Source organism: Homalodisca vitripennis, chromosome 2, assembly GCF_021130785.1.
Source record: "Homalodisca vitripennis isolate AUS2020 chromosome 2, UT_GWSS_2.1, whole genome shotgun sequence".
In the NCBI taxonomy this organism is placed as follows: Eukaryota; Metazoa; Arthropoda; class Insecta; order Hemiptera; family Cicadellidae; genus Homalodisca; species Homalodisca vitripennis.
In genome coordinates, this window is record NC_060208.1 from 115808004 (window position 1) to 115821968 (window position 13965).

Here is a 13965-nt window from a genome sequence, read left to right on the forward strand (position 1 = left end):
GAATAATCAAAATATTAGGCTACAAAATAATTTGTTGTCAAATCACATTTTCAGTATTTTTATATATATATATAAGCGACTAACATATGATCGGAAGACCAAATACCTGTCAAACGACTTTTATTTACATTAAATTGTATAAATGGCAATTGCCTTATTTAATTTCAATAAACATTGAATCGCAAAAAGTACTTGCTCCGCCGGGAGTCTACATTATAATATATATATAAATGTAGATTATGCATTTATAGACAACTATGTATATGTGTTTTCCAGTATTTTTATTGGTTACTCAGAATGAAACATTTTGGTAATTCATTGTTTAATTATTCAAAATGTATACATATTAGAAGATAAATTGAAAAGTTTTTGGATGATATTCATTACAAATATCATTATAGCAAAAGTGTAAGTTGTTATTGGTTCGTTATCCTTTATTCTTATGGGCTAAAATTCAAGGTTATTTTTTTTAAATAGCTCTCCACATTGAAGCCAAAATATTTGAATATAGAAATTGATTAGTGTTTTGATGCTGTGTGAACAGCAAACCTTAGTAGATAGTTATGGCACTGGCTATGTAACTAAGACTGAATATTAACTGTTGGTTTTCCAAAACAACAATACAAATACTTTACTGTCTCAAATTCTATATTATTCTTCAACAATCAAACTTCACTAAAACTAAGGTGCCTCTGATTACAAAACACAGTGGAAATCTTAAATATCATTTGCTATTACAGTACAGCTAAATTTCAGTTAAAATTTAAATTGAAGATCCATGCATACCGCACAAAATATGAAGAGGTAGACAGAGAGAGCAGAATGTGCGGAAGGAAACGACTTGCTAGCGTCCCTCATCTTCACACTGCCCACTTCCGAGTTTGTGCACGTATAACTTGCTATAAACTTGCTGTAAACATAAACATTAATAGTATTAAAGTGGAAAATCATTAAAACAAAACAATTGATATCAAGAAAAACACAGGGAAGGAAAACTAAATAAGATGGATTGAATATAACAACAATTAAAATTCGACCGTTAAGTCCAAACAGTCCAAAACTATAAAAACTATAAGTCATATTTGCCAGTGATTACGCATTAAAGGTATTGAAATACTCATCTTAGAGGAAATAATGTCATAAGAAATTAAGTTTTAGCGCAGTTATTTTGATTTTATGTACACACAAATAATGACTGTGGACCCCTACTTGGTTGTCCCATTATTTCATGAAAAAAGGCATTTGGAAAATTAATTTTTTGGAAATGAAGTATGACAATTTTCATTGCATGTTCCCACAATGCAACACTGTGTTTTATTTATGTAATTTTTTCATAAATCAATTAACATGCATCATTAGACATCTTGATTACAGATACTTAAATTATTTAATACTTATAATTGGTGTTGATTTACGCCTTTAACTTTATTATTGTCGTATTTTGGGTAATTAATACTGATGATCTGGTTCACCAGTGATGAGTGACACATTTCACTAGTTAAAGTTAACCTAATACCTTATCAGTAATTTCATGTACTATCATGAGCTAGGGACTAGAAACAGACTGTTTTAGAAGTTTTAGTGCATTTTTTGAGCCACGTGTACTATATGTATTTTAGCTATGTTATCAATACGGCAGTTTCAGCGATACTAACCTGAAAACATCAACTACCCAGACCACACTCCTTTACATGCAGAATTAAATACTTTAATATTAACTTATCTATATATATAAAAATGAAACTGTTCGTGTGTAACAGCATCACTCACAAACGGCTGGACGGATTCGCCTAATTTTTTTTTTAATTTGTTCGTCTTGATCTGTAGAAGGTTATAGGATACTTTTTATCCCTTTCCCGATTCAGGATTCCGCCCCACTGGTTACAGAAATACCCGTAAGAAATGCATTGCAGCAAACATATGTTATTAAGTGAAAGAGTCTTTTCAAATTTTTAATCAGCTGTTCTTTGTAAACATATATAATGCGACAAAAAATATATTTATATATAAATTTCTTTACACTTATAGTTTTAAAGCATAGAGTAAGCTTAAGAGAAACGACAAATTTTGTTTAAACTGTTTCTGCAATCATAATATATAAAAATGAATGTTTGTGTGTTTGTCCTTTATAGACTCAGAAACTATTGGACCGATCACTATGAAAATTTGTATTTTTCTATGTAGAAGGTTTATACGCAATGCCCATTGATGTAACTAACCACCAGGCTGTACTGCAAGATATAAAAGTTATCAAAGCGCCTGCACATTATAAACTGCAATTACAACACAGTAGTTACGTATATTAAAATATCCAAACACTATTTGAAGGCAAAGAAATATACGGGCAAAGCTTAAGAGACGCGTGTGAAGCCGCGGGAAACAGCTAGTAATATAATATTAATACTTTAAACAATAATTAGTTTAATATACTTCTGTTATGTAAAAGTAATACATTTTAAGAATCAATCATACTATTTTAATCTCCTGAAACGCCTTCACACGGGTGTGCAGACAGTTGACGCAAACCAGCATGACACTAAATGTCTTACCAATACATGATAGTCCATGATGGCTGTATTGTCATAATTTACAGTTTTATTGTTTGGTGTATAGCTAAGGTGACTAATGACACTATAAAATAGTGTTCTCTATTAAATGTATATTAGTAGCAGAGGTTCAAAAAATATATTTTCACGAAAACTTCTTGTGTTAAACTATAATACTAATAAACTAATCTGAACATTAATTCTAGCTGGCATTAAAATGTTCACTGCCATATTGCTTTGTAGTCAAGTGCTACCATGTCAGCACTTATTTATTTATTGGTTCTATTATAGTTTTGCTATACTATACATGGCTTTTTTAACTATCTATATTCAAATTTTACAGTCAACAAGTGGAATTGTTAAAAGAAAACTTTATACAGATTATTTGTTTTATGTGAAATACATAAATAACTCTGAATATTTCATGTAAAAACACGCTCATTACAATAATAGTTGCAAACAATAAAAATTGTCTTAAAAGCTTTACCAAGAAGATTGACATGATCAATTATTCTTTATCATAATGACAACGAAGAGAAGAATATCTCAGCAATCCTTATGATGATGATGGTTCTTGCTAGTAGGTAGATAGAGGTAGTCTTAGTCTCAAACACCTGACTCACCCTGAAGTACAGTTGAGGGCCTGGAAGGGTCTGCAAGTGTCAAGGAAGTGAGGCCGGGGCTCCCCCACCAACACCTTGGCTACACACGTCAGGAACACTACTATCAGGAATCCTGAGAGATACTCCCGGTACCAGGCCAGGGCCTGGGGCCACCAGGCTCTCTTACTGCTTCCTCGGGTCCCATAGCAACTGCTCTCCACACTGCAGATCTGCACACAAAATATAAGAAGTTAATACAGTTTGAAAACTGTTCAGCCAAAAGACCTTCACTTTTGATTGGCTTAAAAGAATTTACATAATTATTATTTGGTTTAAAATATTTAAGACAACGTCAGAGAACATATTTTCATCAACCAAATAATAGTGAACCTATACCTGTATTAAGGTTGTATGCTCATATCTAAGATTTTCCACTCACGTTTCACGGCTGATGAAAAGAAGATACACTGTTTTTAAACTTTAAACTTAAAAAGTTAAGCTTTTAAAGCACAGTTAAATTATCATTACAATGTTTTGCCGCAAAACGGTGTCTAAGTTTTATTTTATAACGTTCCCTTTTAAGTTTTATTCTAAAAATTACATAGTACAAATATTGTATAGGGTGCGCAGTTGCTGTGATTAAACAAACTGAGTACTTACAGTGAACAGCGGTAAGAGTATGGTGGAAAACAAAAGTACTTTCAACGTGACTGTGTCACCACGGTATTTCTGGGAGATTTTCGAATCGCCGCAGTAGAAGCCAATGCTCTGAACCTCTGGCATCACCCCGAACTCCATCAATATTGAGAGGGCAGAAACTGAAACAAGAAAACAACTTGAGAAATCTTATTTTGTTAGGCATAGGCGGTGATATGATTATTATTATATAAGTTTTCTAGTTCAAACTTGGTCAAAAACAAACAATTTAATAAAATTCTAGATATATTTCATCTTTGCTGTGGACACCCATCTTCAGTTGACAGAGTTAAACCAAAAGGTTATTTTTGACGATGGAAGGATTGTGAAGGAAACAGGATTTTTTCGGACATTTGCCATTGTTCAGTGAAACAAGAAAACATTAACACTACGTTTCGAGATCTGCAATCTGATCTCTTCTTCAGGTAAAGAACTAATCTAATACATAATTACAAACTAGGTTAAAATAAACAAATCTTACTAAAGCGTTGTGGCACGCCTAAGTCAGGAATCACAACCTACATGTTGTTTGTCAACTTCACTAACACTAAAGACATGCACTCGTAGGTGGTTAGTAGACGAGTGAAGACATATTGTGACCTGTATTCCGTAGTTTAGTTAATGATTAGAGTTTTGTATAGTTTTGTATTAAGTGCATGTCTTTAGTGTTAGTGAAGTTGACAAACAACATGTAGGTTGTGATTCCTGACTTAGGCGTGCCACAACGCTTTAGTAAGATTTGTTTATTTTAACCTAGTTTGTAATTATGTATTAGGTTAGTTCTTTACCTGAAGAAGAGATCAGATTGCAGATCTCGAAACGTAGTGTTGTTTTCTTGTTTCACTGAACAATGGCAAATGTCCGAAAAAATCCTGTTTCCTTCTTAAACCAAAAATTGTAATAAAAAACATTTATGTATAATATGAGTTGAGGAGATGAAAGCTGTAAATTTCTGGAAAATGTTTTGTGGATCAAAGTGGTTTTGTAAGATACCCAAACTATTATTCTGTTAAAACCTGTTTGCATATTTAGAACTTATGGAATAGCTTTTTCTTTGATACATCATTATTGAGATTTGACCTTGATCTTGCCTTTAAAACTGTTTTGTATATATTAGTTATAAATCTTTTTCATAAAAGTCAAATCCAAGTTTTGCAACAAGTTCATTTTAAATTCTGAGTGTTATGTCTATATACAGAATTGCCTTGATGAGTGTTGTTTTTACCTAAGACTAATATTTAAAAAAAAGAATAATTAATTTAGAGTAAGTCAATAATTTAAAAGTATATAACTTTGTAAATAATACATTGTCATTTTGCAGAAATGCTTCATTATAGAAAAATAATCCCAAACATATTATACATTTTAAAAGATTATTTCTTGCTACATTTAATTTTATTTTAGTTTAAAAACGTTCAGTATAATAGACAATAAATCAACAACATGAAATACAAGTACAAATATATACTACATTTAATTTTTTATGGGCTGTGCTTTAGCAAAGCTTGTCACTTGTAGAGCTGGAAAAAATCATTTCTGTCAATCTACCTGTCTATCTGCACAATGTCTCGGAAACAAACAGACCTATAGAATTGAAATTTCTGCATGAAGCTTCATTTTTATATGAGGAACAATGGGTTCTATAATAGTACATGTTATTTCATGTGATTTAGCTTTTAAGTTAATAAATATTTTTACATTGGTCTTATTGGTAAATAGCAATGAGACAACAGCAGAATAAATAAATTTGTAAGCACTATACTCATAAATGATTTCAACGTATGACATATTAACACATGTAGATTATCCACACAGTAAAAACCGAAAAAATTGAGTGAATATTGACTTTAAAGTTGGTGACAATATTTGATTTCAGCTCACTCTTGGGATGTCGTATCCTCCAGAGTTATTCACTGAAACTTGTATTTTGCAAACACTAACTTAATGAACAAAAATTTGAATAAATCATGTGGCAAGATGTCTTAATAAAAATCATCGGCAGACTATATTTTTCATGAAATTGAATTTTAACGTAGATAAGAATGAGTTGTATGATCGTGCATATCCAACAATGAAATTTGGCTGAGGGTCATTGAAGTCTACACTTTGTAGCCTGCACAATTTTGTTTCTGCTGGGGTGAAGAAAATATCTTTCTATATGATGTATGTCTGTCTATCTGACATAATATCTCGAGAACGAATTGAGGTATAATCTTTAAATTTTGTATGCAACCTTAGCGACACCTGTTACACGACAAAACACACCGTGATGTAGAGTAGCCTATTCCGTATTTGTCTTAACAATTAACATGAATTAAGTTCGTAATATTTAAATTACATTAGACTACAACTTATAAAAATCACTAGTGCATCAGAAATTGTAAGAGTTTACATTCTTAAAATTTCTGATATAACGGTTCTATACATCCACCCACATGTTCCAAAGTTAATTGGTAACACAAAACCTGGATAATAGAAAATCATAATTTAACAGTGTATCATTTAATTTCCAAGTGAAAGCCATCATCATTTTTGGTCTTGTCAATCAGCCTATTTCCTGCATTTATTATTAAATTTTATTAATTCTTCATGGACATATATGATTAATAATATGATTAAATTTAAAAAAACCGTTCCTTTAAAAACTAATAAATTAGTCTTGGCTGTTGTATGCTAAAATGTACGTTTTATGTGTCTAACTATCTTAAGATTGGATAATTTGTTAAAAAACACCGATGACAGAACTAGGCCTACCAATAATAAAATCAAAATTGAAAACAATGTAAATATTCGGTCTTCTTATTTCATTTACCTAATAGATGCAGTTGAAATATCAACATACTGTTATAATAATACAACACCACGAATTCTTTATTACAAAACTTCTAATTAAGCACTATTTTTTTAAATTCCGACTCTCGTTACATGTTGTTAATTGCGAAGTTGTTTTGGACCCATATGAATTACTTAGAGGGTACATAGACATCTCCACATGTCCTACTGTATCTCAGATAAACTTTGCAGTGCCTCCCATGTTCAATCTTGTAGCTCTCTTTGGTTTACTCTACAGTCTTTTAAACATTTATTATGTATTGTCGAGTGTGCTTTAAATTTAAATAAATAAATAGTTAAGACACTACTTTTGCTAAATTTATATATCACATGGATTTATATTTTGTATTAGTTATACCTAGTAAATGTATATATAATATTTGTAAATGTAAATGTATATATAATAAATGTAGTTTGTTTATTAATGTATGTATTCAGGCTTTCACAAAGTTTCTTTTTATAACGTGTTTTAATATAAGCCTGTATATAATAATCAGTGTAGTTATATGCACATAATATTAAATCCTATTTGTTGTACATTTAAAATTTAATTTTGAACAATAAGGAATCAATCGTGGATAATTTATTACACCACATTGCCACACGAACTCTGGGCTGTGCAGTATTGTTGCTGGTTTAATTAAATTTATAATTCATATCTTACTTGCTGTTACTTTTGTTAATATGGTGACTTATATTATTTCATTATAATTTTGCATTATAACAGGCGTTTCCCGTTTTTTAGTATGCAAAATAAATACATTTCCTACCACTTTAAACAAAGTTAATAGCATCAAGGCAGTGTTAACTCATTTATTATCAATGACCCTGCCCTTGACTGCCCTTGACACAATGAATGTCAAGGTCGTTTCCTTCCCCTCTCCACACCTGGTAATCGAGCCAATTGACTTCATCCTGGGAAATCGTCATCCCGATAGTGGGTTTGAGAAAATGGGGGGCGGAAATCTTCTACGTCACTCTAACATTTAGCGAAAATATGAGCTTGTTTAGAAGATGTCACCTTAATACATTCACTAAAACTTGTAATGGGATAATATAATACTTTTAAATTCGGATAAACATCATAATAGGCTACTATTATTAAAATATCCACAAAATAACAATTGAACTATTTTTGGAACATTTTGATACATTATACAAATAAGGTCGATAAAAAACAATAAAAACTTCAAATATATTCTTAAAGTTATAAATAGTATCACTTATATACTATAAATAAATTAAATACTTTCATTAAATATAAAATAATGATTTTAGTTACTCCTTTCTTGTTAACAAATCAAGATTTTAAATAATAACTTTAGTTACTACAAACACATTAATAAAATTTGTTATTTTTAAAATTCATTGAAATAAGAGAAAGTTAACACAGCAACAGTTCGAGGGTGAATCGAAAAACAACGATATGTTATTATTTGTGAAGTACCAGCGCACTATAGAATTTCATTAAAAAGTAATAATGCTATTTGAGAATTAGTTTTTTTTTTTAATTGTACCAACATGCTAAAATACTCGCAACTAAACATCCGCTGCAGTGAAACGACCATAAGCTTTATCCCATAATAACAATGTTAAACCTCAAACATGTTTACGCATATTTTTTGATGTAGAGTTATGTGAGATATCTAATTTTAAAGATATTATTAATATACATCCAAATGCTTCTGATTTTTTTGTAAAGTATACACTCTTTTAATATGATTAAAATACAAAAACAATTGAGATTTTCCTGAATAACCAATAAAATTGTAGAAAACACTGAAAATAATTTTAATCAATATCAATAATATATTAAAAAATAGATATTGCCCATAATTCTATGATTGAAATTAGAACATCAAGGTTAGAACGTGTAATATTTTTAGATTATTGTAACTTATGGGGTGTGGGGAGAAGGGGTTGTAAGTAAAAACAAGGTTGCTAGGGGTTCGTATTTAAACATTTTGACTTATCCCCAAAATACTCCATTGGGGAGGAGTAAAAATATCCATACATAAAAAACTCCTCATATAAAAATACCCCAAAGTAAATTACTCCATCTTTATTCATAAGAGATTTAATGGAGGGAGAGGACTTTTAAGACACCCTGTAGAGTAAAGTTTACAAAGTGTTCAAATCAGGAAAGAGTAATCCCGTACTTAGATTAAATAAATATATTTTGTATATTAAGCTATTCCACTGAGTCGGATTCAATACCGGTTAAATGTATTGAACCAATATTGATGTAAATACTGGGATACTGATGTAAATTACAATAAAATCTATAACTCATAATAAAAAAATGTCCACTTCAATAATTTTTATTGTTGGGAAGAAGTTATCATTATATTCTCAAATAAAATACGGGTACTAACAATGCCGTCTGATTCCAGACCAATAAGCACCTTACCGGCTCTTTCAAAATGCATTTAGCAAGTTATCTTTGTTTAAGCATGTCACAACGCTCTGGTATGTTTTGTTTACTTTAACCGTCACGCATTAGTTTAGTAATTTAACTGGAGAAGAGATCAGATAGCAGATCTCAAAACGTAGTGTTAATGATAGAATTTTATCACTGAACGATTGCAAATATACAGAAAAATCCTGTTTCCTTCATTGGTTTTTGTTTTTACGAACATCAAACAAAGAATTGTCTATCTACTCGTATATACTACTTATTTTTAGTTTCATACTAAATAAGCCTTCTTGTAATATATCAATACGAATTTTGATAAAATCACAGTACATACAACAATTGCTTTTTTGGTATTACATATACAGTAATATGTACTATGGGTACGACAAGGCACAGTTATGACCCTAATTATGGTATTGTAATGCGATATATTTCAATACAGGTTTCGACTGTACTTTCTACAATCTATATTCATACGCCGTAAAACCATTAGTTTTAGTAAAGTTATATAGGCCTATAACTCCTCAGTTATTATAGTTTTTTAGTCTACAGTTTTTTATCTGGTAGTAGACAGTTTATAAATATGATTTGACTTTTACATTAAGTCCGAAGCCAAGAACCAATTTACACTTTATAACCACACAACCTAGTGTTTTATTTAAATCGATACATGAATTTTCTTTAAGACTGTACTTGATCGTCAGGCGTGCTTATTACGGTGGAGGTCGATGTGGGAGGGTAATCAAAGCAAAGGATTCAGAATACAAAATGATACATTTTTCACGTATTGTACTAGCTTGACACACTGCAGTAAACTGCCAGACAACTAAGTAACAGTTGTATCAGTGTCTTCCAACAAGATAAAGAGATTAAGAGTTACCATTTGCAGTGACTGTATTTCGTAGATTGGTGCTGTCATTTTTGTTTACAGTCTGAAGGCTGGTTGTAAATGCATCATCCTAAAAAAATTGCAATCTGTGAAAACAATATTATTTCTCATTTTTAATCCTTTTGCTACACTACCATTTCGGTTGACAATTGATTCCTTAGAGAGTAATCCTCAAAATATTTCCCAAATATATTCTTATAAAGAACAAATTAAACCTAACCAATAGGACTAATATACGTCAATAACCTTCACTTGGGCTAATACTTTTATTTTTTAAGTAAATAACATACAATACGGAAACTCAACATTTATATGTATTACATATACATACAAAATCATATAATTATCTTGAAGTATATATCATTTTAGTGTTTCAGATTCGATTTATACAGCGAATTCCGGTAATACGAGCAATGTACAAGTTCGCTATAACATGACTGTGTCGCATGACAGGTTCGCTAAGGTTCATCGCCGAATTTCAAGTCTACAGCTACATGTGTTATAATGTCACATGTTGTAATGTCATATGATTCTCAATTTGTTTTTGAATGTGTTTACTAAATGATTGATTCGTTGCCATTATGGTTACCCATAAGACCAATGAAAAACCATTCGCTAACCCTCAGCCAATTCCCATGGAGAGACATCACCGTAATCGAACTCGATGTTGCTTATATACACCCCATTTCATTCTCAAGATTTTCTACAGACAGATAAACAGACATACATACAATGATTCAGAAAAGAAAGTTTTACATCTCTCCGGCAGATAAAAGAGAAATTGTGTTAGCCTACTGAGTGGCGGGCTTTATGACCCTCAGCCAAATTCCGTGGTAGGACAAGCACATCATAGAGAACTCATTCTTGTTTAAGTAGGACCAAGTATCATGAAAACATTCTACAGACGAAATATTCCCGAGATACCTTGCCACATGATACATTTTGCATTTTTTTTATTAAGTTAGGTTTCATAGCAGTGTTAAATAATAAAGTTGTGGTGAGCTAGAGAGGGTACTACATCTCAAGAGTGCGCTTAATAAAATCTTGTTAGTAACTTTTAGCATTTACCTCTCACTGTATTGTTTGTTTGTCTTTTTAACGTATGAATAATAACGACATATGTATTTTACTCAGTTTTTTTACAAATTTATTTAATCTCCTATTTTCTCGTTACCATCATGGTTACCCATAAGATTAATGTAAAAATAATCGCATGGAGTGAGTAAATGTTCCATCATCGAACTCAGTGTTGCCACATAGAAATGAAGCTCTTTTAAGTCTAGTCAGTTCGTTTTCGAAATATCGTGCAGACAGACAAAAATTAAATTATTCTAACCCCTAGAGTGATGGGCGAATTTAATCCATTAAATTATATAAATACGTAACATTCGCTGATTAATAACTCCCAATAAACTAAATTAAAACGAAAACTATCAGTAACGGTTAATCACAATATTAATGAGCAGTATAATCCTAAATATTTTCTGAAAGTAAAGAACTAATTAAAAAGGTACCAACTTTTGGGGGGAAATTGACTTGAACAACTAACTCAGTGAGCTGTATAAACGACATAGAAACGGCGTTTATCTGGCATTACTTCCCAAAATATCATAGGAGGAGTGCCATTAAAAGTTTGGTAAAATTTGTTAACATCAATTTGGAATTGAGTTTGAGAATGTTGTAATAATAAATCGATTGCATATTTTGCAAATACAGTAGTTCTATTTGTTGCTTCGATGTGAGCTTCAGACTGGCACACTATAGTTCATTATAAATGTATTGCTTTTTATTTCGAGACTCATAAAGATTAACAAATGTTATATGAATGATATTAATGACGATACCACAATTGTTAAATCCTTACACTTACTGGAATTACTATTTATGACCTTCGGTATCGTATTGAAACGATGGCTATTGGGAATATCTCAAAGTTTGAGGACCTCTTAATAACACACATTTTCCTACTGGTAGTTTATACAGGACACTTCGTTAAGATGTATCAGCCGTATTTAGTCAACATAGTAGGTATACTCCATAGGCAGATATGAATTAATATAATGTATCATTCATTTGATATTTGAAATAAACTATAGTGTGATTGGCTATCCATATTTTAATGGTAATTTATGGTACATAAAAATAGATTTACTTTATTACTATTGTAAAATTGATGTACATTTAAGTTTATAGGTTAACCAGTAGAGAAGACCTAGTTGTTCTGAACTGGAACCCAAATGTTACCAGTTATATGCTTCAGCTGAGATGTTGGCGAAACAAGTTTTGTTATCAGTAAACATCGTCAACTGAACACTGATAAGGCTGACCTGACATGATATACACGCCCTGCTATCTCTGCTGGGGCAAATGAGCCAAAACATTGACACAAATACAATCAGGAGCTGACGACCTTAGCCTAAAAATTGCATAGCAATATTCCAAATCAATGTTTTACTACGCACATGCAATGAATTACACTGTATCTTAATTGTCACTATAGTACGGAACATGTCGTTTCAGTGTTATCGTAAGAAACAAATATGGGTCTTTTTCGTTTAAGATCCAGCACCTTACAAACACACTATACTATACTGACAGTGCATTTAATCGTTTTTTTGGTGTTATTAGTTCGTAGGGCAGTAGTCCAGGTACTACTTCTAATATAAACTCGTCTTATCTTATCAGTGATAAACGCGCGCCGCTTATCTTTTGCCTGTAATGAAACCTGCGTAACGTTCTGTCTGAGTTTTTTGTTCAATAAAGCGTGGTGAGTTGATCTGGGCTTGGACTTTGCAAGCTCGAGTTATTTTTTTTTTTTTTTCTAAAAGAGCAAGCAGCGCAAAGCGCTGGGTAGCGGGCAAGCATCGCGTGATCTGAGTTTTGAATAGGCAAGCTAGGGTCTTTTGTGCTGGCCCTTAAACGAAAAAGACCCACAAATATTTTGTGCGTATGCGAAGATTAAACAATAAATCTCAGGCCTAAGTTCAGTAAACAACAGTTTATCGGCCACAACTCCGGCTTGCAATACATGTCTCGAACTATAATAGTCTGTAAATGTTTGCCATTTATTTCGAAAATCTGCCACACACACACCAATCTTCACGTTTAGTTCATTTCCCATTATTTTTATACTGAGTGCGATAACCTATTAGTGTTTGTGCCTGTCTGTTCCATGTGCTGTCTTCTAGTTGTGCACTAACATCTCTTCCAAGGTCTGGAAAGATTGTTTGGCCGAAACAAATTTTATATAATTATGTCTGTTGCATTGGAGTCCTTTTGGTTGCATTCTGGTACATTTTTGACACTAAGAGATCTTGCTTCTAATGGAAGGCGATAGCAAACTCGGTTAATTTAGTCCATACTACTAGTTTTTTTGCACATCCCTACATCTTGTGAGTAAGCATTTGTACATACGATAGATATTTGATCAAAGTGTAACATTAACAGTTAAAAACTTTAAATTATGGCTTAAAATTTTTTTAAAGCTCGTTTTGATAACAAGTCTTTCAGTTTTTAAGTTAGAAAATTAATAAAAGGTTTGTGAAATTGCACTTCCCCTACACCATAGGCGTGATAAGAATAGAATATAAAACGTCATAATCAATGCTTGAAAAAGACTGAACTATGCAAAATTTTTAACCACAAAGTGTGTTACAATTAAAATGTTGCACACATTGTCATAATTTTAATCATTCCACGTTTGCTTTTGATTGAAGTGCACAATTCTCCGGAGTGACTTGACTTAAAAGAAACCATTTTTCATTTCCTCCACCCAATTGCTATCTAAATCAATGACTCATCTCTTTTTAAGCGAGCACACATATTTGTTGGCAATATTTATCTATAGTTTAGCCTTAGTGCCAATTCTACACGAATTCCAGTTGCATGCATTCTGTTTCTAGCGAATTACAAGTATGACACATAAAGCTATGGGTATGGCAATGATCCCGGCTATAATTACTAGAAGGTAAGGTACAAGACACC

The 13965-nt window shown here is 31.7% G+C and overlaps 1 protein-coding gene across 1 annotated transcript in view; it reads right to left on the reverse strand.

The window, feature by feature from the left end:
• LOC124354621 (phospholipid phosphatase homolog 1.2 homolog) overlaps nt 1–13965 on the reverse strand; it is a 72139-nt gene that overhangs the window by 11716 nt on the left and 46458 nt on the right. The window contains exons 2-4 of the mRNA XM_046805224.1: nt 3809–3966; nt 3170–3378; nt 787–910 (exon numbers count right to left, since the gene is read on the reverse strand). Of these exons, the coding sequence (XP_046661180.1) occupies nt 787–910; nt 3170–3378; nt 3809–3966 (491 nt within the window). The remainder of the gene's footprint in view (nt 1–786; nt 911–3169; nt 3379–3808; nt 3967–13965) is intronic.